The sequence below is a fragment of the Nylanderia fulva genome, unplaced genomic scaffold (assembly GCF_048542155.1).
Source record: "Nylanderia fulva isolate GAGA-0341 unplaced genomic scaffold, ASM4854215v1 Scaffold15, whole genome shotgun sequence".
In the NCBI taxonomy this organism is placed as follows: Eukaryota; Metazoa; Arthropoda; class Insecta; order Hymenoptera; family Formicidae; genus Nylanderia; species Nylanderia fulva.
Window position 1 is genome coordinate 2,739,184 of NW_028189730.1, and position 26,140 is coordinate 2,765,323.

The 26,140-nt window shown below is 27.7% G+C and overlaps 5 protein-coding genes and 1 pseudogene across 8 annotated transcripts; 3 read left to right on the forward strand and 3 right to left on the reverse strand.

The window, feature by feature from the left end:
• Positions 1-2,682: 2,682 nt before the first annotated feature.
• LOC114939004 (cytochrome P450 4c3-like) lies at positions 2,683-6,252 on the forward strand (annotated as a pseudogene). Its single transcript, XR_014924225.1, has 5 exons — positions 2,683-2,851; positions 3,664-3,881; positions 5,167-5,352; positions 5,589-5,682; positions 5,891-6,252. The product of XR_014924225.1 is annotated as a cytochrome P450 4c3-like (transcript).
• A 426-nt stretch (positions 6,253-6,678) lies between these two features.
• Positions 6,679-10,608, reverse strand: AspRS (aspartyl-tRNA synthetase). 2 transcript variants are annotated; one of them, XM_029313122.2, is made up of 12 exons: positions 10,493-10,608; positions 9,802-9,845; positions 9,429-9,513; positions 9,084-9,267; positions 8,833-8,935; positions 8,432-8,753; positions 8,192-8,363; positions 7,980-8,127; positions 7,702-7,891; positions 7,430-7,510; positions 7,244-7,355; positions 6,679-6,929 (listed from the first exon to the last, which is right to left on the reverse strand). In XM_029313122.2, exons 2-12 carry the CDS (start codon positions 9,843-9,845, stop codon positions 6,766-6,768), a joined length of 1,605 nt encoding a protein of 534 aa, XP_029168955.2. In that variant the 5' UTR covers positions 10,493-10,608; the 3' UTR covers positions 6,679-6,765. The 2 variants fall into 2 exon arrangements, with proteins under 2 accessions (XP_029168955.2, XP_085336625.1); XM_085480499.1 differs by having other exon boundaries at positions 10,489-10,608.
• Positions 10,609-10,813: 205 nt separating this feature from the next.
• On the reverse strand, positions 10,814-13,766 carry Phb2 (prohibitin 2). 2 transcript variants are annotated; one of them, XM_029313132.2, is made up of 6 exons: positions 13,542-13,766; positions 13,063-13,325; positions 12,534-12,851; positions 12,203-12,280; positions 11,956-12,052; positions 10,814-11,326 (listed from the first exon to the last, which is right to left on the reverse strand). In XM_029313132.2, the coding sequence occupies exons 1-6, from the start codon at positions 13,669-13,671 to the stop codon at positions 11,133-11,135; spliced, it is 1,080 nt and encodes a 359-aa protein (XP_029168965.1). In that variant the 5' UTR covers positions 13,672-13,766; the 3' UTR covers positions 10,814-11,132. The 2 variants fall into 2 exon arrangements, with proteins under 2 accessions (XP_029168965.1, XP_029168966.1); XM_029313133.2 differs by having other exon boundaries at positions 11,307-11,363.
• A 724-nt stretch (positions 13,767-14,490) lies between these two features.
• MED16 (mediator complex subunit 16) lies at positions 14,491-21,628 on the forward strand. Its single transcript, XM_029313061.2, has 14 exons — positions 14,491-14,694; positions 14,964-15,110; positions 15,257-15,455; positions 15,629-15,875; positions 15,945-16,100; positions 16,185-16,354; positions 16,564-16,900; positions 17,034-17,241; positions 17,473-17,665; positions 17,898-18,044; positions 18,191-18,407; positions 20,556-20,665; positions 20,800-20,945; positions 21,036-21,628. The coding sequence occupies exons 1-14, from the start codon at positions 14,633-14,635 to the stop codon at positions 21,154-21,156; spliced, it is 2,460 nt and encodes an 819-aa protein (XP_029168894.1). The 5' UTR covers positions 14,491-14,632; the 3' UTR covers positions 21,157-21,628.
• On the forward strand, positions 18,637-20,474 carry LOC146724086 (uncharacterized). Its single transcript, XM_085480501.1, has one exon. It carries the CDS (start codon positions 19,187-19,189, stop codon positions 20,222-20,224), a length of 1,038 nt encoding a protein of 345 aa, XP_085336627.1. The 5' UTR covers positions 18,637-19,186; the 3' UTR covers positions 20,225-20,474.
• Positions 21,539-26,106, reverse strand: Txl (Thioredoxin-like). Its single transcript, XM_029313065.2, has 4 exons — positions 25,759-26,106; positions 24,319-24,598; positions 22,295-22,578; positions 21,539-21,984 (listed from the first exon to the last, which is right to left on the reverse strand). Exons 1-4 carry the CDS (start codon positions 25,854-25,856, stop codon positions 21,771-21,773), a joined length of 876 nt encoding a protein of 291 aa, XP_029168898.1. The 5' UTR covers positions 25,857-26,106; the 3' UTR covers positions 21,539-21,770.
• Positions 26,107-26,140: the final 34 nt, after the last annotated feature.

Here is a 26,140-nt window from a genome sequence, read left to right on the forward strand (position 1 = left end):
TAAGCTTCAATAATAGAAGTTCGTTAGAATAATTTATTCAAAAACTTGTGAAAAATTATTCTATGCATTAAAACATTTATTTTCGCGCATTTGATAAATTATAATTTATCACGCTTATTCTTAATTTGTCAATTAAAATTTGTATTATGACTTTATTTTTTTAATCTCTTTTTCTATTATTAAATAATGACTGTTTCGTACTTACAACGACGATCAGAAGATAGCCAATCGTAAAATATAAGTATTAGTCGAAAATATGGTCTTACGCGATTCGCGGATAAAAATACGTGGGGATAGCCCCAAAATATAAATAGAGAAGCAAACGCTTCTCCGACTCACTTCTCAACACTTCTCTGTACTTACTTCTCGGCGAAAATATACATAAACCTGCGCGTGTATCGACAACAACCTTTTGTACTCAGACGAGCGGTACACTTGGACACCGCAATAATAAATCCTTTACTACAAGGAGCGGAACATAATAATTATTCCGTGTGGATATTCCACACGGGTTTATCTATCCTTCGTTGCATCCTGCAATCGGAGGAACGGCCTCACGGCTGGAACATCATCTCGCAATATAAAAAACGTTGGGTAGAGAACGCGCCGGCTTACAACCGGCGCATCAGTTCTCAAATTATTATTAAACAATGACAGCATATGAATAACAAGTAAAGGTTAAGGTTAAACAGTTGCATATAACACACAACAACTGACACAAGTCAATGACAGATGGTAGACTTCACTTCCTTCGCGTTACTTCCTCTCCGCCGACTTGCAATTCACTTGAAAAAACTCGAGAAAATTCGCGTTTATTTTGCATAGAATTTTCAAATATCTCTAATTTTCCTGAAATGGAACAAGAAATAGAAGAACAAGAGATAAATAATGAAGAACAGATTGAAGAAGATACATCGATAGGTATGCGACAATATGAACAATTAAATACAGAACAAAAAGAAATTATTGATACTATTTTAATAACAACAACAAATAATAATAATGATAAATGTTTTTATATCGATGGTCCAGGTGGGTCTGGTAAAATTTCATTTATACAATTTTGTATTATCTATACTTAAAAATAGAGGAAAAGTAATTATTATACGATGGCAAATTTCTGAATTAACAATTTAAAGTTATGTAAGTTGTTTAATTAAGAATTTCGAAGTTTCTACGACCACTATAGAAACCTTGATTTATTCTCTCACAGAGATAAATTGTACGGCGAATTTGTTTCAAGTAAGTAATAACTATACATTTTATATAAAATATAATATATCTTTATAAAAATTTATGAAAATCTAATTTTATTTTCGAACTAAAAATTGCAATATTTTATAGACGATATATTTTCGGAAATTTTGTAAAGAAACTTATTTTTTTTCGAAAAATAGATCTACCTGAGACAGTCTATTGATATATACTTATTGTTAGTAAATAGCTAAATTAAAAAACTCTTGTATTTTGATTTTTTTATTGATAATTATAATAATAGGTAGTTTAATAAATTTCCTATTTATGTATAATTGCACCTACTAACTTTTGTTATATATTTAACTTTAATATTGCACAATCACCTATATTATTTAAATTAAACTTTTTATTACATAGAGTTTAAACTATACACGTTACATACTATTAACTTGTTTATCATTAAAAATAAATTAACAAAAAAAATACAAGAAAAAGTATTATGTGTACAAATAAATCAGTTTCAAGGAAAATCAATTTTTCATTAAAACTATGTTTTATATAATTATTCAGTTTCAATGGGTTCAACCTCATTAAAACAATTTTCTTTGAAATCGACGCACTACTATTTGCATCTGACTTTTTCTAATCCGTTAAAATTAAAATTTGTGTTTTAACAAAAAAACAAAAGTCATAGATCATAAAATACATTTTTCAAAGTACCGAGAGCAAAGTCCGATTAATTAATGATTAATGTAGTTAAAATTATAAACATAATCACAAAAATAGAACCAGAAATGTAGTAAAATAAAATTTTAAAAATAGCCCAAAAAATAAGAAATACATCTTTGATTAATTAAAGATATTATAATTAATTAAAAAAATTTTTTAAATAGTTAAAATTATAAACATAATCACAAAAATAGAACAAGAAATGTAGTAAAATAAAATTTTAAAAATAGCCCAAAAAATAAGAAATACATCTTTAATTAATTAAAGATGAAGATCAATAGACACATTCTCTTATGTAACAATTTTTTATGACTGTTTTACACAATCTTTGTACGCTCTACTCCGATATTTTACCATCATTTCATTGAAATTATTATAAATGATGATTATCGATATTAACTAAAACTTTCCAATTACCTAAAAATTTAGAATGTTAGAATGTTATCATATGCATTTTTCTAATAAAAGTTTATCAATAAACAGAAAAAAACTTTCTTGTTATGTATCGATAATATTGATACTGATATCTCGATGTTGAGTAAGAATAATTTTAAACAAAAATAATCGTATTAATCAATACTTTAAAATCTTGAATCACACATTTTAAATGCTTACACAATCATTAATTTTATCATTTAAATAATATTTGTCTTCAATCGATATAAAATTATTCTATCTCTTAAGATGGAACTCTGACTTTTAATGCACTTGAACTGTAGAACGATCATACGGATATATATAAAAAATATCTATATAACTATATATGCAGATTTCAGATTGTCAGTTCGCGAAGAATTATTATACTGGTTCAATGTATCTATTTGATAAGATTAGTTATTCCATTTTAAATATTTATGTGGTGTTTTTTTAATTGTCACATTAGACAATCTACTATATAGAGGTAATCGGCAGTATTTATAAAAAGGTAAACTTATGGAAACCGACGAAATCTAATTAGCAAATTTAATGCCCTAAATAGCTATTTTCTTTCAAAAAATGTTAATAAAAAGCAATAATGCACAATAGTCAAATAAAAATTTTTTACTTGGTTCAAAGAATAAAAAACCGGAAAAAGTAAAACCGTGTAAGAACATGCAATGATATGTCATAAAGTCATAAGTGACATCGCATAATGACCCTCATGTTTAATTAAACTATTATTTGTGTATTATATTCGCTTTATACATTATTTTATACACATTACCAACATTCTTAATTATATCCATAACGTAAAATTTTCGATGACATAATCGCCATCCTCCTTTTCTCTTAAAAATTCAGCAATTGTTCCTTCTTTTATTTTTTATTCAATGGATTTACATATATATATATATATATATATATATTAACTATATTGTGCAATTTTTTTATTACAATGTACACAAATTAATATCTTTATATTGCTTTTTAAATATTATTTAATATTATTAATAACATTATTTAAATTATTAATATTATTTATATTATTAATGTTATTTAATATTATTTAATATTATAATATTATTTGTAATATTATTAATATTATTAATAACATAATATATTATTTAATATTATTTAATATTATTAATATTATTACATATTATTAAACTTTTATTAATATTAAAAAATATACAGTTAATGTACTTTAATAATTACGACGTTCAAAATTAATATATATTTAAGATATCAAAACAATTGTCAGTAATTGTTAATAAAGCAAATATTTTTTATATTTCTTTCATGACACGTGTGTGAAAGTGTGAAGAAGATCGAAGAGCAAGTAATTGAGTTTAATTAAACGGTCAAAGACATCACATCAGCAATGTTTATTACTATATTGTTATTATTTATTTTTGTTTTATTGGTGTATAATTATTACTTATATCATGGAAGAAACAGGCAACTCATTAATCTTATACCAGGACCACCAAGCTATCCGATTATTGGAAATATGTTGCTATTACGTGGTTCACCAGGTAAGTGTAAAATTTCTAATCCATCTACATTAATTAACATACAATTTGTTATGTATGCATAATAATAAACAAAAGTCAAATTCATAAATTATTGTATGCTAATTACTTATTAAATAATTATTCAGGAATGCTTATCAGCATTCTTATTAAATAATTATTCAGGAATGCTTATCAGCATTCTTTTTATTAAATAATATTCTTTCTAATAAAAGTTCAATAATATACAATAAAGATACATATAATGAATCTGCTTATAAATACTAAATTTATATATAACATATATATATATATATATATATATATATATATATATATAATTATTTCATTTAATCTAACCGAATATAATTACGCTCGCAAAGTGAAGTTATGTTATATTCTTTGATAATAAAATCTTAAAAATTACAATATATGTATAAAATATATTATTGCGATGCATACATAAAAATACATTAATTAATTATGCACTGCATAAAAATTTAATATTTAAATCTTTAATAGAAAATGCAAACAAAGAAATAAAATTTTCTTCAAGAATCTTGTGATAAAATATCTACACTTTCATTAGACTCGTGCGAGACTCTACACCCTACACATCCAACACGCTGCGCGCCTCGCGCGACACTGATTCTCATTCTCATGCGAGGTATCGCGTATCGTGAGCGCGAAACCGAAGTCACGTGACCAGTGGTCACGTGACCAACGGTCCCGCGCTTGCAATGCCCTGTACCGACTGTACCCCGTACGACGTACGAGAATCAGTCTCGCGCGAAACGCGCAGCGTGATAGATATGTGGGATGTACTAATTTTTTTTTTTTGGTTAAAAATTTATATATTGAATTTTTATGAATCACATAATTAATAAATATATTTTTATGCATGCATTACAATAATAATTTTATACATACATTGCAATTTTTAAATTTTATTATTATCAAAGAATAATATAACTTCGCTTCGAGCATGTAATTATGTTCGATTACATTAAACGAAATAAAAAAAATATAAAGAGATACATATATACAAAATAGTTCTCAAACAATACACAATAAAAATTCGGAGAATTAAAATTATGTACTTAACAGAAATTTGATAAATTAAAATTATGATCATCGAGCAACTGTCATCGCGAAGATTAACAGTTTGACAGTTGTAAAATAAATAATAGAAATAATATCAATGGCGCGAAGCGCGCGCTTGTGTTAATTTATATTTTTTAAGGATTTATCACTTAAACATATATATATTAAACTATTTTATATCACATATAATTTATTTTTGTTTTAGGCATTAAATGGCAAAGACGGCGAAAATTATTAACACCTGCATTTCATTTTAATATAGTAAATCAGTTTGTTGATATCCTGATCAAGGAGGGCGATTGTATGGCAAATTCTTTGAAGAACGCAGGAGGCACTGTTGTAAAAGAACTGTTTCCATTTATTAGTGAACATACTCTAAACGCGATATGCGGTAAGATTTCCGTTACATATGAGGATTTTTGAACGCTCTAAATTCTAAATGACCATACTTTAAAACAAGAAAAGAATTATTCCTGTATGAACATCATATATATTTTCGCTGTAGCATTGATGTTGACATTTTTATAGGATATATAATTTTCGATTTAACACAAAGGATATATTTAGTTGTAAAAATTTTCGACTATATATTCGATCTTGTACACATATAAAAAATTGTTTTTATAGAAACTTCCATGGGGATTTCTTTGCAAGAACTCGGCAAATTTTAACAACAGTATCGAGATGCAGTGCATCAGATGATCGAATTAATGGTTTACAGGTAAATTTAAATAATTTTATGGAAATGGTTTATAAAAAATATTTATATATATACATTTATATGTATAATTATTATTGTATGAGAATCTATAATCTATAATCTATGATTATTTAAAAGTGTTTTAAGATTTCACAATAATTTTAAATAAGGCTTTTACAAGATTACATCATTTATTAAAATTATATATTTTTATTGAATTACGATTTAGATTACTAAGGATATGGATATTAAGACGTGATTCGCTATTCGCATTGTTGTCGTCACAAGAAAGGAAACAAAGAAAGGTTTTGAAAATATTGCATGGATTTACGGAAAAAGTATGTTAAAGATTCTCCACAAATTTTCTTTTATATAAAATTATAATTAATCTCGCAATCTGCATTTCACAATATTACGCGATAAATTAAAAATAATACTAATAAAATTATATATTTATTATTAAAAACTTATTTTTGTTATTATTTATTTATTATTATAATAATTTATTGTATATAACAATTATGCTATTAATATATGTATTTATGATGTAAGACAATAATGTGCTGTTACTATTTTTAAAAATTTATACAATTATATATATCTTTTAATTTTATAATATATATCGATTAATTTAATATTTATTTTGTGTAGATCATATATATATATATATATATATATATATATATATATATATATATATGTTCAAATTATGTAAATATTATATATGTAAACGTGATATATTTAACCGTGAAAAAATATACATATAAAAATTGATATCTGATTTATAAAAATTTTTAATGTCTTATAAGTAAATGATCCTATACCATTATCTGCAATTGCAATGTACAATCTTTGTATATACAGGAAAAAATAAATATTGAAAAATAATTCTAAAAAATTTTTGCATATTATTCTTAGAAATATTTTAAAGTGAGATTTGTAAAAAGAGAAATAAAAAAATACTCATATACATATATAATATAATACATACAGAAGAAAATAAAAAGTGATGTTAAATATCATTTATAAAGTGCGTGTATATTTAAGATAAAAGATTTTACATTAGAGTATACAAGAATATCTGTTGAAATAATGCAATTTATTTTATGGAGTGAGCCGTTTAGGATCACGCGGAAACATGGACACTTTACGAATGTTGTCCAGACCGAGATACAGCATCACAACGCGTTCCATACCTATACCGCCACCAGCATGCGGCGGACAGCCATATCTAAAAGCGTCGATGTATGACTTGATTTTCTCGATATCTGAAACAAAAAATTTAATTAATATATATAATTTATTATAATATATCTAACTTATAATTTATTTAATTAATAATATCGAATAACTGTTTTATTAAGCGTTTTATTATGCATGACGAGACTTTCTATATTTAAATGGCACAATTCTTTTATGTTGTATATAGCAGACAAATTAATAATATATCTATGATATGTGGCATAATTACAAAAAATTGAAAATTCAAAATTCTGACTCTAAGAATTCTTTGCAATTTTAACTATTTTTGGTCAAATCTGAATCAAAAAAATTGAAAAGCTTATGCAGAAGTTTTACTCACCGATTCCATGGTGCTTAGCTCGTTCAGTCAGAAAGTCTGGATCGTGGATACGTTGTGCACCAGATATAATCTCTTCGCCTCGCATAAACATGTCATATGAGTTGGACGCTTTCTACAATTGTAAGATTAATTATCAGTAAAAGAAAATATTATATTATTATATAATCAAATCATCAAAATACTTACAGGGTTGTTTGGATCCGGCATTGTATAAAAAGGCCTCACAGCAAGAGGATACTTATCCAAAATGTAAAAGTCCGTATCATACTGAAAATAACATGTTTATAATAAAAATCGAAAATGCATATATTCTCATATTGATCATAAATTCTCAAATTTAAGCTTAATATCTCGAGATATATAAATCATAAAAACAATTACAATGAATTAAGCAAAACGTCTTATTAAAGATCCATTATTTCAGCTATAACTCTATTTGAAATTTTTCAACAGCTTACTTTAATTTTAACAAGTTTTCCTAAGAGTTTTTCATCTGGTGTCGACAGATCATCTTCTTCACCGAGAGTTACACCTGCTTCCGCTAACATTTCGATCGCCTGTGGATACTCTAATTTCAAAGCTGGTTCGAGAAATTTGAAAGGCTCCACGGGATATTGTTGACTGACTGCTGCTATATCATCCGCATAACTATTGAATTCCCATGAAATAAATATTGTGAGTCAAAAACTTTGTACACATATCAAGAATAAAAGGATATAATAAATATATTACTAACATGTCACGTAAACCTTTAAAAAGTTCGGTGAACATCTGTCCGATAGTGTCCACTACCTCGTGGTAGTGATATTTAAAAGCCATCTCCAGATCAAGACCTACAAATTCTGTCAAATGTCTGTGCGTATTGGAATCTTCCGCTCTGAAAACTAATCACATTTTTAGTAACAACTTTCAAGGAGACAATTCTTATTTTTATTGGACGCGATATACCTGCACCAACAGTGAAAACCTTGTCAAAATCAGCAGCAATCGCCATCTGCTTATATAATTGTGGCGATTGAGCCAGATAAGCATTGTTTTTGAAATAAGACACTGTGAATACATTCGCTCCACCCTCGCTGGCTGCAGAGATAATTTTAGGAGTGTGAATTTCGACAAAACCCTGGAAAGAATAAAATTAAAACGAAATGTCTTGATGAAAATAAGCATTGTATAATTATTATACTTTACTTTCTCCGTTAGAATGTCTCTAAAGAGCTTACAAACGCCAGCTTCTACTTTGAAAATCGCCTGATTAGCTGGAGTACGCAGATCTAGTACTCTATTATCCAGTCTGGTATCTTGATTCACTCGAATATTCAACGCCGTCTCATCTGCTTCATTGATAAGTCTCGCAGCGTCTTCTATCTGTAAGGGAAGCTGCGGCTTGGCAGCACTTATCACAAATACCTCTTCTATATGAACTTCCACATCTTTTTGCGAGCATGACTCGATTTTTGATGATACGGATTTCACTACGGCCTTGACATCAATTATAGATTCTTTTGTGATGCTGAAAGTGACGCCATGTTAATTATATAAAATGTATAAGTACTTGAAATAAATTTCATAAATATTTTCAGAATTTATACTTGGAAATAAATTTAATCATTTGTTTGCTGATTGTTTCATTCACAGCAGCTAATCCTTGCACCGTATATGATTGCTGTCTTAATACGATGAAGCATTGCTTGCCTGTATAATAAACATAAGATATATATATATATATATACATATTTATAATATATTTATAATATATGTTAAAATATATATTTTTATTTTTTAAGTTTTATTTGCAGATAACTAAATTAATATATATTCCATAAAATATAGCATTGTTTACCTTTGGCACGACTAATATGTAAACGACCTCTCAACCAAACCATTTGATCCTGCAGATTTTTATTCAGGTTCTTGATTGCTGTAAACTTTCTATCCTCGAATTTTTCTTTACTTTGAATCATATCCATTTGTCCATACTTTCCCGCAGACACATCTTCAGCTTCATTTATAGATTCTTGTTGAGTCTATTGGAGAATGTATTATATAAAGTAATATTTATTTATTTTATCGGTTTATTAAATTATACTTATTATATTTATTTAATTAATGAAAAAAATAATTTTTTTCCTTATTAAATAATAATATTCTTATATATATATATATATATATGTATATAGTAACTTACATTTTGAGCTTTTCTTTCTGCCTTTTTTGCTGCTTTCTGCATTTCCTTTTGTTGCTTTTTAAGTGCTTTTTTAGATATCTCATCTCTTCATAATGAAATAACACAAAAGTTTATATAAATATTATTTTAAATATTGATAATAATGATTCTAATTAATCATTTGTATAATTATGTAAACATAGTTATAATTTTAATCATATGGTAATAATATATATCAATTTGCACATAAAATATAAAATGTCCAATGTAATTCTTAATTTAAAAAATATAAGCAAGATTTGTCCCTATTTTTGTGGGTATTTAATCAGAAATATAATTATGCTAAATACATAGATAAATCAATTAGCAAGGAATAATAAGATTCTATCTTTACCTTGTCAGAGAACACTCTGCCAGTTTATCATCACCTTCACCCATCTGTAAAAGATGATGCAATAGAATATCACAAGCAATGCATAGATTACGTCATCCTATTAGTCACTATTTAAAATTTTTTAGCCGTTGCAAGAGCTGCAGATTTAATAATTTATTTTATTTTTACATTCAAAAAATATATTGGCACGATAATTGTTATAGTATTTATATATTTAAATTATATTGTGCTAATATATAAATTGATAAAAAATTGCATTAAAAGAATAATTTCATAAAAATATAAAAATATGTACATAGAAGGTGAAGATCATTTCTAGTTATTATATATTAGTATTAAATTATTAATAAATAATTATTTAATAAAATAATAGTATTTAATATTGAATTAAATAATTTAATATATATATATATTAAAAACTAATAATACAATAAAATTATATTAATAATATAAAATTATACATATAATAGTAATCGTAATAATAAGAATAAAACGAACAATATTAAGCAACCACAAATAACTTATGATTTTAACATATGTAATATATAAATAATTAGTTAACATATTTGTTCAAAACACAGTTGAGTATAATTTGCAGGTTAGAGTACAAAAATTGTGAGTAAAATAAATTTGCAATTTATTTAATAAAAATATTGGAGGAATAAATAAAAGTAATGTAGTACATACATACTTTTTTGCTTTTTCAATCAATTATTTACAATAATTTTGCCCAAGAATTGTAGACTCCTGCGGATTATTCATCGACCAGCTGGCGCCACTATTCACAAATGCCGGATAAGGCTATATATGCCACGTGATGCAAAATATTGCAAAATGCAATTTTAATTTAATTTATTTGTTTTTTTTTAATTTTTATTTTTATATAAATTTTTGTATCTATTAAAATACATTAATATATAATTTTTTTGGCTTTTATTTTATTTATTTATTTATTTTTTTTTAACTTACTGTCACCACTCAAGTGATTAAATGCAATAACATTACACATATATAAATATATCTACAATTTTATATTAAAATTAGACCAAGATAAAAAAATATGAAGATTACACTTCGATTTCTTGTAATATTTGTTCGTTTTCATTTCAGCCTCTGTATGTGGTTTTTAATTTTTTTTTTTTTTGCATACAAATCCCATTTTAAATATAAAAAAATATAGAAGAGCGAAAACAAATCTAACATTGCATTAGGAAAATTTATCCTTTTATCATATCAATTATTCAAATGTAGACAATAGAATATCTTTCAACAAAAGGATGGACAAGGAAAGCTTGTGTTAAACAAAAAAACGTGCTCGCATCGCAAAATCATCATGGTGTTATAAGTTTAACACCATCATCTGCTGATTCCAGTAGGAGAGACGAAGGGACTTGTGCCTTATGTGGTTGGGCCTCAATGCTGAGTTTTCCAGTATCTAGCAATGCTCGATGAGAACTAGTATTTAGACTCCGTATGGCACAATCGGCCGCCTCATCCCAACTCTTCCAGTTCACTCCTTCGTGACCTGAAAAAGCCAGCATTGGGCATCTACGCATAAGCAGCTAATTTATGCAATACCCATTATAAATTGTTAAACAACTCCTAAAGTAATAATCTCCCTATTTCTATCTAGTTTGGGTACATTCTTTTTGCCTACACATTTCATTATATTTGTTATAATATTAAAGTCTCCTATTAAAGAACATAAAATAACGTTTTCATGAGATTTGTAACACATTGCCAAAATCTCCTCGATAATTTGCCATAATACTTCTTTCTTTTTAAATTATTTAGATATTTAATAACCTAATATTATAGAATTGTTGAACTTGTCTTCAGAGTCATTTTTTTGAACAAGAAATAATTTGACGTTTTATCTCATGGGGATTAATTTAAAATTTATGTATGCAAATTGATTTCGAATAAAACGAGCAGATATGTGCGAGCGAGCATAATTATAGAGAGGAGGAGAGCACAATGTAATGGGAATGTATAATGTATAATCCGTAAGTTTTCGGAAAACGCATAACGATCTCTTATATTCACAATATAATTGTACATAACTAATCATTCTTTAGGTTCCATAAAAAGAAACGTGAAAAAAGAAGAAATAAAAAGGAATGACGCGCGACTTTGATGATTTTTACTTCTTACTTTTCAGCTTATCCGAACCCTCATCGAAATTGGGATCTTGAATATTCAGCATCAAGCTATTGCCACTGAGGAACACTCTATTTTGGGAATTAGCAATCTGAAATAAAATAAATTTCTCCTTAGCAATTTAAACATATATATATTAAACATTGATTTTTATACAAAATATCAAAACAACTTTTTCACATGCTTAAAAATCTCAGCAATTTTTTATGATAAATTTGTAATATTATACAAAGATACTCACTGTACGCGAAATATTCTGTGCAGCTCGTATTTTGCGCAATTTTAAATATCCAGGATTCTGGCTGACAGCTAGACCAAGGTATATTGTGGTCAAGGCAAATATGTATTACAGTTTTTGAAGAAAATTCAATATTATTGTATATTAATTTAATTAAATCAGAATCTAATTGTAAGTTTTGCTTGTTATAAAAATCACAAAAAAAAAACTTCTAAAAAAATTTTAACATCTTTCACAATTTTTCCCTTTAACTTAAATCAATAGATTAAAATGGATTATTATTATAAATTAGTTGAAGAAAATTGTCTTTATAATTTCTTTTTATAAAGGATATCATTTTGGCTGCTTCTGCTTCTCCCTCAGCTTGTACAATTTTTTGTTGTCGTTCCTGCTTAGCTCTTTCTACTACAAAAGCAGCTCGTTGGGCCTCTTGCTGAGCTACCTGTTTGGCCTCAACTGCAGCAGTGTATTCTTTACCAAAACTAAGCTCAGTTATTGAGACATCATCCAGAACAATATTAAAATCTCGAGCTCGTTCTGTTAATTCCTTGCGCACCATATTAGATACTTGCTGTCTTTGTGTTATCAGTTGTGAAGCGTTGAATTTAGCAACAACAGACTTCAGCACCTCATTGCAAATACTTGGCAATACCTGAATTGATTTATGAATTATTCTTAATGTAATTTAAAATATTAATCTAACAATATTAATTTATAGTATATATTTATTTATATCCTTTTATAAGTCAGAATCGAACATGAAGATAAATTTCAAAACAATTTATCTTCGTAAACTAAAATAAATGTAATTTATTTTGTACAATTTCAAAATTTAAAAAATTACATAATGCAACTCTTCTTACCTTTTCATCATAATCAAGGCCAAGCTGTCGATACATGGCTGGCAACGTGGAGGCATCAGGACGGGATAGAACACGGAGAGAAATGTTGACCATCTGCAAATCTTTGGATCCTGTGGGTGACGAGATCTTCCTAGGTCTGCTCCTGATGTCGTAAATGATCGGATAGTGGAACCATGGAACACGAAAGTGCAGACCCTCAGTCATGATGTCCTTCTGAATGCCTCCCAGTCGAGAAAATATGATCGCTCTGTGACCGGCTTCGACTGCAAGTTCATTAAATTCGCGTTGAAAATCATTATTATAATCCAAGATAAATAATAATAATTTTGGAGAATAATTGTAATATTTGAGTTATGTCCCAAAACGTCTTCGAGGAAAATTTCACTGAAAATCTATAGTTTTTTAAAAAAAATTTTCCTCGAAGAGGATGTTTCGGAACGTAATCCTGAAAAAGGAATTTAAGCAGGCTCGGACCTAACCTGTGTACATGGACTTAGAAACGCTGTAAGCCGCGACACCAGCCGCAGCGAGGACCTTCAGGCCCATCGGAACCCCGTTCGGGCCTTTGCCGAAGCGCGAGGCCATTTCGCTGAATTTATTCTGAGCCATTTCGAGAAAATGCGAAATTAATTAAATCTGCACCGACGACGAACCGGTATAAAAATCGTGATCGCGAGAAATTATCACGAACGGGCAGAAAGTATGCAAAAGTCTAGATAGGAAACTCGAAAGAGAAATATGTAGTTCCTAAATATCCGCCATTTCGGTTCCAACACGCGGTTCATTCAAATTATGTATTTCGATGATTGCGTTGATATATAAAAAGAAAAATCGTAAAATTATATAAAATCAATATTTTTTTTATTTATTTTATTATATTTATATTATTCACATTTGTGCTTTTATAGCAACATTTTTACTATTATTATTATTATTTCTATTATTATTATTATTATTATTATTTCTATTATTATTATTATTTCTATTATTATTATTATTATTATTTCTATTATTATTGTTATTTCTATTATTATTTCTATTATTATTGTTATTTCTATTATTATTATTATTATTATTATTTCTATTATTATTATTACTATTGTTTATATTTTATTTCTATTATTTTATTATTACTATTATTATTATTGCCACTATTATTTATTACTACTACTATTAATACTACTACTATTATTATTACTATTACTATTAATACTACTACTATTATTATTACTATTACTATTAATACTACTACTATTATTATTACTATTACTATTATTATTACTATTATTACTATTATTATTATTACTAGATAACTCGAATAAAAATTGACACAAATTTAGAATATTTTTATAACATTATTATTATTATTTACATAAAAGAAATCAAAGAATTCTGGAGATAGAAACGGAGGATTCTGATTGGTCAATTCCTTCGTACATTTTGCGTTCGCCTTTGTATGAATCCGTTTGACCGAATTTGACACCAACCTTTTTGTGGTCAACAGTGTTGTAGCAGAAAGAAGGTTTCTCTTTGGTTATGGGATATCAATTACAAAAAAATAATTATAAAGATGGATTTATTGTATACTGTTAATAGGAAAAGCTCCTCCAAACTTTTTTCCAATCAAGAATGGTACAATTCTTAAAATTATATCTTTATTATATTTCTTGTAAACAAACATGTAAAATTCTTAGACATATAATTCTGAGACATAAACAATGAGTAAAATGTATCATGTGTTCAATTTAGAGAAATGTCAATAATTTTTAAATGTCAATATTTTATTAAATATGACATGCTTAGATATATTTATGCTTACTTATTGTTTTATTTTTGCACAATTATAAAAATATTTGTAAACCACATATTTGACATTGATTAACTATATTACTTTTTTCCAGTTTGTACAATGGACAGTCTTTATGTTCCTTATCCAGTCGAAATATTGTAGCGTTTACTACAATGACGGAGTTGGATGATAATAGTGGCAAAACACGGGGTTGTCATGTTTATGTAGCAGATTTGAATATGCCATGGCACGCTCATAAGTAAGTATTTAATTCAATTCTCCTAAATATTTTCTTTGAACATTTATGAAAAAGAATCAATTTAGTACTTTTATTACATTTTTTTTATTATTTAAAAGATTCACAAAAAAATTGAGATCAAATTATAAAGCCTTTCATATTTTTAGAATTGTGTCTAATAAACACAACATTACTGCACTGGAATGGGATTTACCTGGTGACAAATTGGTAATGGCAGATACAGCTGGAAATGTACAGTTGTGGATGTTTAAGGATCATATCTTAAATGATTGGGTGCTAATAGGCTCTACGTACTTTCCCGGTGAACATATATTAGGTGCTGCATGGTTCCACAATGGCAAAAAGGTATTTAGATATTCGAATTATTATATTAAACAATAAAAAGTTTTTCAAAATGTTTTGTTAATCTGTAAGTTTTATTAATACATATATTAATTAGTTTTATTAATATGTATATTAATAAGTTTTAATATAAGGCAGAGACTCTGATCTAAGATGCTCGTTTATTAATTTTCTAGACAGGATTAGTGACAGAGAAGAAGGACAGTATCCATTACAGTGAGAAATTTAATCATCTACTGTTTGCACCATCAGTAAGACAGTTTGGCGGCAGAGCTGCTGAAGGTGTGCTGGTGGTATCAACGACGGGTATGGTTGGAGCAATCATGATTACAAAAGATTTGCAAAATCCGATTTGCTATTCGACAGAGAGTCTTGGCAATACAAGACACAGGATAACTGCAGTCGACTTGTGTTATGGAAAAAGTACTTTTTATCATGTGTGCAAAACATATAGGATGAATATGTTGTCAAAATTTGCTTTGTAAATTTTAGATGGCCACTTCCTTGTCGCAGTTAGCAGTGGTAGCATCTGTTTGCCAATAAGGTGCTACAGAGTATTAGTGCGCAAAAATGATGATAAATGCACTATTACCTCACAAGCTTTACCAAGCTTTTTCTTGCAAGATGGAGCACCCAAAGATAATTCATGTAAGCAAAATTATATTCAAATTAATTGTTGGGCTTGAAGTACATTTTATAAATAGTTTTATATTATTTTTTATTTTTTTACAGGTACAATTGTGACACATTTGAAATTTGTGGTCAGAGAAGACGCAGATTCCTTGGTTATTGCAGCAAATAGTGAGAATGGTGGATTTGTAGAAGTGTGGGAATTGCGAGAAAAATCTCAACCGGTTCACAAATTGTTCCAGCCAAAAAGTCTGGAATCTTTCAAGACAGTTGTAAGTATTCAATTATTATTACAAACTGTCATATTATTTTTATTCTATATTTCCCTATTTTTTATTACTTTGCCTCTTGCAATGCTCTTCTATTGCTTTGTACAATAAAAATATGAAATAATGATATAAATAAGTAATGCAGGAGGGAAAACTTTTATTATAAATTTACTTTAGTTATTGTTTCTATAGATATATTGTCGTTTTCATAGGTTTGGCAATATCAATCACAGTATCGCTGCCAATCACCAGTTACAGCAATAGCAACTACAAAATTATCCATAGTGACAACATTGCCCCCTCCCAGTTATGTGATAATAGCATTGGCGGATTCATCGGTGCATTGTCTAAATCGCCTGGATTGTCTCAAGGAAGTAGCGTTTTCGTCTTTAAATACAGGGTGGCGTCAAGATGAACCTAGTAACAAGTATTTCAAGAACTCAGTATCTATCGCTCATATGGATCTCTCATGGTTGGGATGTGTGCTTCTTGCATGCGATACTCATGGCAATCTGTATCTTTACAAATTATTGCCAGATGGTACTACAGGTATGATATCAAGATGATTTTTAATTTATCTTATTTCGTTTTTTTTTTTTTACTTGTTAGAAATTTCGAGAGTATTATGACTCTTCAGTGTTTCCATATTCAAATTGATTTACATAATTTATGGTATTTACAGGTACATCAATGTCAATGAGTTATGCCTGCACATTATTGGAGTATTGTCTTGTAACAGGATTGGATTGGTTAGATATACTTTTATGTCTGAGATCGTCTATGATCGAAGCACTGTGCGAGAGATTGGACGTCTCCTTCAACAGGCAATCACAATCTACTCAACAGTATCACTATATTCAATTTTTATGCATTAAGACATCATTATACAGGTAAAATTGAAAAAATTTAGAAATGTAGTTTTTTAATATAATTTTTTTGTAGCAAGAAGATATTTAGAAAATTTTTTAAAATTATATTTTAAATTGAAAGTCTTGAGTCTATTACATAAAACTTGAGTCATCTTAAATAATCTTTAATTTCTAATTTCTGAAGTATGAAAAAGTATAAAAAAAATTTATTTAAAATTTAAATTATTAAATGTGCTTGCAAAATATTTTCAGAATGCTGGGAACAGTGTCAGGACAAAATAAGGCAGCAGACTTGTCATCATTATTAATGATACATTCAGTAGCTACAGCCTTCAAATCTCTGCTAAGGCCATCAGATCTGATATCCCATGACAAAGGTCCAGCAGAGAGTTTGACTGCGGTGATAACAGATGTTATTACTGATAACACTGACAATGTTGATAAGGTAATATCACATTTTAAATATAAAAATATATAATTAATATTTTGAAAAATCTCATATAATTTTTGCTCGATTTAGATAAATTCGAAAATGTAGAGATTTAAAAATAAATAAATCAATAATAAATGATAAAGTATTAATGATAGATGTGATCAGCTAAAAGAAAAATTTTAATAATAAAATTAATAAATAAAATTAATAAAATTGGAATAAAATTAATTTAATGTTTTATTAGGTATTATTGCATCTCGATCCTAAAGAATTTACAGTAGAGCCAAGCACATTGCAATCGTTGCAGCAACTTATTCAATGGGTAGCTGACTTAGCTTTGAATTTGCTGGCTAGATTGCCTGAGCAAAGGATGCAAATAAAGACTGGTGGTGTAAGTACTTTCTGTAAATCTATTATTTTCATGTTATATTTTATATTTATTTCTTATATAATGATACAATTAAATTATAAAAATTTATATGAGTTTAAACACACATATTTTCACGGATTATATGTTGTTTTTTCTTTGCTTTACAGTATGAACTTCTTAAAGATCACAAGGCCTTAAATACCGTTCGGGAACTGCTGGTCATTATACGTATTTGGGGATTGCTTCGCCCATCATGTCTTCCAGTATTTCTTCGCAGTACGGATAATTTAGATGTTCTGGCTTTGCTATTTTGCTTGTTATCAAAATTAGTACAACCTAGTGGAGACACACAACAACAACAACAAATAGATGATGGTTTAATCGGTATGTTTGTCAATCTTTTAGATTTTGTGAAATATTTTACATATTTCTATTGCAATACGAGGCACTTTTAATGACTCAATTGGATATAGGACTCAATTGGATTCATTGATTGATTTTAATTAAAAAAAAATAAGATTTATATTTTGACATAACTTAAAGTAATTGTGATAATAAAGCAATCAAATTAAAGATTAAAATATCCTTTAGTTAGATAGATTCTATCCTAAGTTAAATATTTTGTATATTTATCTTTTTTCACTTACATGTATTTTTAAAACTTATCATCAAAAAATTAAATTAATTTGGCCTCTTACATTCCAAATATTCTTGCCAAAAACAAATTTGAAGCAAAGTGAATTCTTTCACTTTATACATTTGCTATTTGATTACTATAACTTGTGGTCAGGAAGTTTGATAAAACAACCACATCCTGACTTACAAGAATAATTCTAAGTGGATAGACTCAGTCTATCACAGTATTTAACCAGTTTACATCGTATATAACATAATAGTTATATAATAATTTTTATATAGTTCATATATATTCAATTATAATATAATATATAATATAATATATAATAATAATATAATATATAAAATAATTTATATAATTGTATAATTATTAGTAATAATTTTTGTGTGTAATAATTTATACAATTAGTATATTTCTCTATTATAAAAAAAGCAACGATAGAATATGACATAAATACTTTATATACAAGAAGGATATAATATATAAGAAAGAAAAAAGTAATATTATAAGGAAAAATCTATGAACAATGACTACCAAACTTGCAATAAAGCATAAAGACTCTCTCGCTTTGAAGGAAAACAAAATGTGCAAAGAGAAACATGGAATTTACAAGCAGGCTATACTGAAAAGGTGCGAGCACCTGTCGTTTCCTTGGTCAATTTTGAGTGTGTTTCTAATTTATTGGTTCGTCTTGAGTCCTCTAATATGGGCCATATGCTACGCATCTAGACTCTGGCCTTCATATTGGCCTCTTCTCTTCTGGACAGTTGCATTTCTAATCTGGATCATAATCATGTGTGGATTAATAATTTTTTGGAGGATTTTGCTGACTAAACAAAATTCTAAAATTAACGTGATCTCGAAATATGGCTCGGATAATGTAGAGAGATCTCTGAACATCTACCAAATATCATCCAAAGATACAAAATCTCCCGAGACAGAGAAGTTGAATGATTCGCAGGATCCAGAATCTAAGAAAAATGATCGAGGAAATTTTTTCAAGAAAGATCTCCCACCTTTGACGATACACAGACAGATATCTGGTGAAAATATCGAAGACATCGGAATCGTGCATGTTGAAAAGGACGAGACGGCTCACTTGGACATTGCTAGTAACTATGTTGAAGAGAACCCTTTGCAAGATTATCTCAAGTTGGTGACAGTATCGTCTCCGGACGAGACAAAATCTCCAAAGACGCCGATGTCACCAAGAGAGCTGTTCTCCATCGATTTGATTCGCGAAGCTGAGAGAGCCGAGAACGCAAAATTGCTGCATTTCTTCTCGAATGAAACGACTGAGAATAAGATGAAGAATGTGGAAAATATAGAGGAGGAAAAGAATATAAAAGATGTAAAGTATACAAAAAATAAAAAGGATGGGTTAAAGAAATCAAAGGACGAGTCAAGTTACTTTATAGCAGATGTGGAGAGTCCAGTCAATGAGAAAACAGAAGTTTTTCTTCAGATCGATTCATGTGTGGATGAACAACTAGAAAAACCAGTGTTAATATTACAATCCAATGAAGAAAATTTGCTAAAAACCTTTATTCCTCAAGATAATTAAATTACTAAATTACTAAAACCAATTAACTATAATAATAAGTTAAAAAGAAATATGATTTGAATAGAAAAAAGTTGAAATTAAAGAAAAATTGCTATAAATAAAGAATATCAATTATAAATATACAATATTATTATACAATAAGTGTTTAAAAAAATGTTATATCTGCTTTCTATCTTCTTTTCTTCTCTATAAAAATTATAATTAATATTATACATATACAATTATTTATAAATACATTATTGCATGTAGAAGGTATATATACTGTGACTAATTTGAAACACAATATTTTGTCTGAATGCTGAAAAAATAACATAGTATTTTTTTTTTCCAGATGAATGCTGTTTGCTACCAAATCAAATCATGATTCCACAATTACATCAAGGAAATAGTATAACTGCTATAGTCTCGCCAATTATATTTACTCAAAATCTTCCATTACAGGTAAAAAAATTTTTTTTTTAACTTTCTATATTTTCAAAATAAAAAAATGTTAGAATTATTATCTTGTGAAAAATGCTCAAACTTTTTTTAATTATTGTATTTATATGTTATTATTCTGTTATAATTGGATGCAGTTAGAGTATGGGGTGGAACCTGAGCAGCTAGTTTTTATGCCGGAAATGAATCCCGTTGAAGGTTGCATGCACAGTGGACAGATTGTGGATACAATACGACACTTATATTTAGGAAAACAACCGCTTTTAGTAAAACAATGCACGAGGTAATTGATTACAATAATGATAAAAAATATTCTGCTTCTTTTATATATATTATAGCATTAATAACTTTATATATATATATATGTATTCAGATGTGGTGGTAAAGCGCAAGTACAGAATATGACAAGGACAGCTGCAATTAGAGCCTGGGACCAAAGATGGACACGAGCTTGTCGATGCGGTGGAATCTGGCGAATCCATAAAGCTTGCTGATGAATATCGTATAAGAATTGTTATTCTAGAGATGTATAATTTAATTTATATAAGATTAATACACAATTTTATTATATAATTCCTAAATCAAAATTGTCAGTTTGCCAAGAGATCATTCTTTTATCTGATTTAATTTTTGTGATTTGAGACTTCTTAATCTCTTACCATGAGCTATTTTGTCTTACAAGGTCAATGAGAGAAATTTGTAATTTGCTTTTTTAAATACGAGTCAAAATAAAGAATGTGAAGACAATGTAAAACTAATTAATCAAACGAAATGCATAAATTGTTTTATTAAGTATCAAGGAAGATAAAATTAAAGAGAGAGAGAGAGAGGAAGAGAGCGAGCGTAAATAAATAACTGCAAATTGATATTGAAAAGTTAAATTTAAGAAAACTTGTATTATTTGTATGTAAGTATATATGCACTATAATATTTATTCGTAAAATAATAATAAACATTATAAAATTACATTATTCACATTATGCAAATTAGATTATTTTATTCAAGTCTCGTTACATCTGACGATTTTACAAAGAAACAATGGGGGAATGTTAGTATGTAAATAAGAATTTCTGATAATGTCCTGATATTATTGTTACAGGCAAATTGTTCAATGACTCTCTCCTTTCTTGCCGGATACTCTTTTGAATTCCCCCATATTCGTGGTCGAAATTGGCGAACCAATTATGACTAAGTGGTCAATTCTTGTCGCCTCCGAGCCGTTCTGATTATCTATCACAAATATTTGAAAGTTCTGCACATTCTGAAACTTGACGTAACGCAATGGAACGGGATTTCCCTCCTCGAGGTCCTTAGCCGACAATCTGTGTTACAAAATTATGATATTTTATTTATTCTTTAGAAAAATATTGCAAAGAAGATTCTATTTTAACATTGTAAGTCATTGAATACAGGAATATGATCTTTGTACTTGTGTGTACAGATCAAATTATTTCTATATATCTATGTAAATTCAAAACAAAGAAACGAATAGAATAATGAATTTAAATAATAGATAAGTAGTCAAATATAAAGTTAATTTATATATTACATTATTACATTAATGTGAATGAATACTCAGATAACTAATTATTCAACAATAATTTAAATTATCAATCTTAATACAAAACTTACGTTAGATCTTGGACACTTGTATTGGAATTCGCCATCTCAAAGTCGATCGTTCTAGGCTGATTGATAAATAATTTGATATTTTTTGGCCCATTCTCTGCGGGTCCTTTGATCTTGAGGGAATGAACTTTAACGGGCTGCGAAAATGCGATAGACATTATCAATTGTTCATCCTCATCACTCTGAAGATATCCAGTATCCGAATTCAAACACTGAGTGAAAGTGTGATGATCCGACTCGTTTAAACACTCGCACTGCTGTTTCATTATAAAACTGGACAAGTCCATCTGAAATACCAGCAGAATCTTGCTTCAGTAAATTATAATATTAATCAAATAACTCTAAACACACAACACACACACACAACACACACACACACATAAAAGAAAAATAAAATAGGACCAATTTCAATCAATTTAATAAGATTTCAAATTGATATAATTTTGATAAGCTTAGATTCTAATGCCAACATGTGTCAAAATAATATATATATATATATATATATATATATAGTTATTATTTTACAATAGAATGAAATTAAAATAAAAAAGGAGTTAAGACAAAGAGATGAAAAAAGAGAAATAGCAAGTTATTTTGAGAAGAACTCACTTTAAATTTTCATTTTCTAGAACTTTATATAAATATATAACTATATATATAATTTTAATAACAATCATAGTAATTTCATATATATTACATACATATTGAAAAACTGTATCTCTCTCTTTTAATGAATAATTTAAATATTTTTTAACATTTAATTTTTTTGAATTTAATTTCATGTAAAATTATATCTTTTTTACCCAATTAATTTTTTAAGTCATCTTTTTAATCTCTAATGTTTTCTCCTTCTTTTACCATCTCTCCCTCTTTCTCTCATAACAATTATTGACAAAAAAATTATTATTGAATAATAATATTGCTAGTTAATATCTACAATCTCATTGATTTTTCATTATTTATTTCAATAAAATATTGAGAGATTTGTGCTATTAAGTGGAATATCAGATGAAGGTTATTAAATGATCAATAAGCAAGCAAGTATCAAAGTTGTATTATTTCCAATATAAAATCATATACATTAATATTTGATATATTTATATTATAATATAAGCAGGAAATATTTCAATTATTTATGTAAAAGACTAATATAATATGAGATTATAAAAGATATTTTTCAAGAACAACTGTAAATTGATTCTATAGAAATTAATTAAATTTTTGACGAAGATTCCATCAAGTTTAGATGCATGTAGAAATATTAAAATATGATATCAAAAAACGGATATTATATAAACGTTACTTTGATATTTGCAACTTATATAATAAAAAAGTTCATATTTTTTTAAGCTAGTTCTACATACAAAAATTTTAAATTTAATTTTTTCAATATTGCCACATAAAATTCTTATAAAATCTTATAGAATTAAAAAATTTTTATAATATATATTGAGAAATAGTTTTTTAAAATAAATTGATAAAAGTACAACAAAACAAAGTAATATGTACAAAAAAATTTTTTTTTGCCGAATATTAATTTCTCAATAAAATTTATTTATGTCAATTAGACTGCAGAATGGTAAGATATTGATAAAAAAATATGCCAATTAAAAACAAAAATTAAAGAATTCTGGCAAATAAAGCTTTGAAAATATACAAATTTAGATATTAAAACTTATTGTTAGTAAATAAAAAATAAAACAAATTTTACGTAAGTTAGTTTTAATGAAGATTACAAATAATTGAATGTTTTTTTGTTTCTTCTGTCAATTTAACGCTTTTCGCTAGTAAACTGTATTGTATTCTTTATCAATATTTTACCCATATCATTGCATACTGCAAATTCTGCATAAAAATCTAATACTTCCCAAAAAAATGTGAAAAATTTAGAAGAAAATATCTGTGTTCGACAGATCTTATTATCATAGTAGCAAATTTTTTCATTGATACTTATTCCAATAGTACAGAATCACAGCAAGGAAGATCATTACGAAGATGTGATAATAAGCATTATCGGTATTCCGTACATGTCCAGACAGGGAATCCCCGGCCGTGTCCTCCGTATCATCAGACTCGCCGCTACTGTAGAACTGCTGGATCTTCGATTCGAGTCCAACTGGATCTGCGCCCTGGCACTGGCCCAGCTTTGCGCGTCTGCGATAAAAGATGAAAGTGGGCATTGCACGCACATCCTGTACCGAGGCAGTGTCCACACATTTGTCCACGTCCACTTTCAGGAACACTGCTTTAGGATACTTCAGCGACAGCTGCTCAAATATCGGAGCAATTCTTTGACAGGGTCCACACCTGCGCAATCACAGAGTAAGCAAGATATTATATTAATCATCGCAATATCAAACTATAAGTTCTCATAAAAGATGTACAAACTTGTAATGCGCAGTATAATAAGCAAAGTACACTTGAAATTTACAGAGAGGTAAAATTAGATCCTTTTTTATCGAAAATACAAGTGTACATTTTTATTTTATTTTATTTTAAATTGAGAAAATATAAAGGGATATGACTGAAATGAATAGAATCTTCTAATTACAAGAGATTATTTAATAACATTTTTATTTTGTTAAATTGAGAAAATGTAGAGCGATACGACTGAAATGAATAGAATCTTCTAATCGCAAGAGATTATTTAATAACATTCTTATTTTTTTTTCAATTGAGAAACTGTAGAGCGATATGACTGAAATAAATAGAATCTTCTAATCACAAGAGATTATTTAATAACATTCTTATTTTTTTTTAATTGAAAAACTGTAGAGCGATATAACTAAAATGAATAGAATCTTCTAATCACAAGAGATTATTTAATAACATTTTTATTTTGTTAAATTGAGAAAATGTAGAGCGATACGACTGAAATAAATAGAATCTTCTAATCACAAAAGATTATTTAATAACATTTTTATTTTCTTTTTTAAACTAAGAAACTATAGAGCGATATGACTAAAATGAATAGAACCTTCTAATTGCAAGAGATTATTTAATAACATTCTAACTTTTTTTTTAATTGAGAAACTGTAGAGTGATATGACTGAAATAAATAGAATCTTCTAATCACAAAAGATTATTTAATAACATTTTTATTTTGTTAAATTGAGAAAATATTGAGCGATATGATTGAAATGAATAGAATCTTCCATTCGCAAGAGATTATTTAATAACATTCTTATTATTTTTTAATTGAGAAATTATAGAGCAATATGACTGAAATAAATAGAATCTTCTAATCACAAGAGATTATTTAATATCGTAATTCTTACTTTTTTTGCTAGTTCACGTTTCTACTTCTAATGGCTGGTCTTTCATCAATTTCAGGTCGAAAAATAATTCTGAAGTACGAATGAACGCGATCGTGCGCATCTGTGGTCTCAAATAAATGCGAAATTCAATGAAACTGATACAAGCAGCGAGGAAGAGAAAAAAATGGATGTAACCTAAAAGACTCTCACCAACTCGCAGTGAAATCCACAACGACGAGTTTTTGTCCGGCACTGGCCAGCTCGCCGTGAAAATGACGGTCGTCGTTAATTATTCGTACCGCTCCCATTTCGTTTCGATCAGTTGCTCGATTACATTAAATTCTCTCGCACTATCGAGCGCTCCGCGAGATCTAGCCGAAATACGACGAAGAAATGACTGGCAGTTTCCTGGTGATTGTACGTTCGCGGGAGCAATGGCCCAAATGTAGATTCGATCTCGAAGATAAAATATATACCGTGTCGCTACATAAACACCATTACATCTTCTGGTACTGAAATAAAGCGAGATCAAATAAATTTGGATTAAATATGAGATAAAATGAAATAAATGTACAATATTTTAAAATCGTAC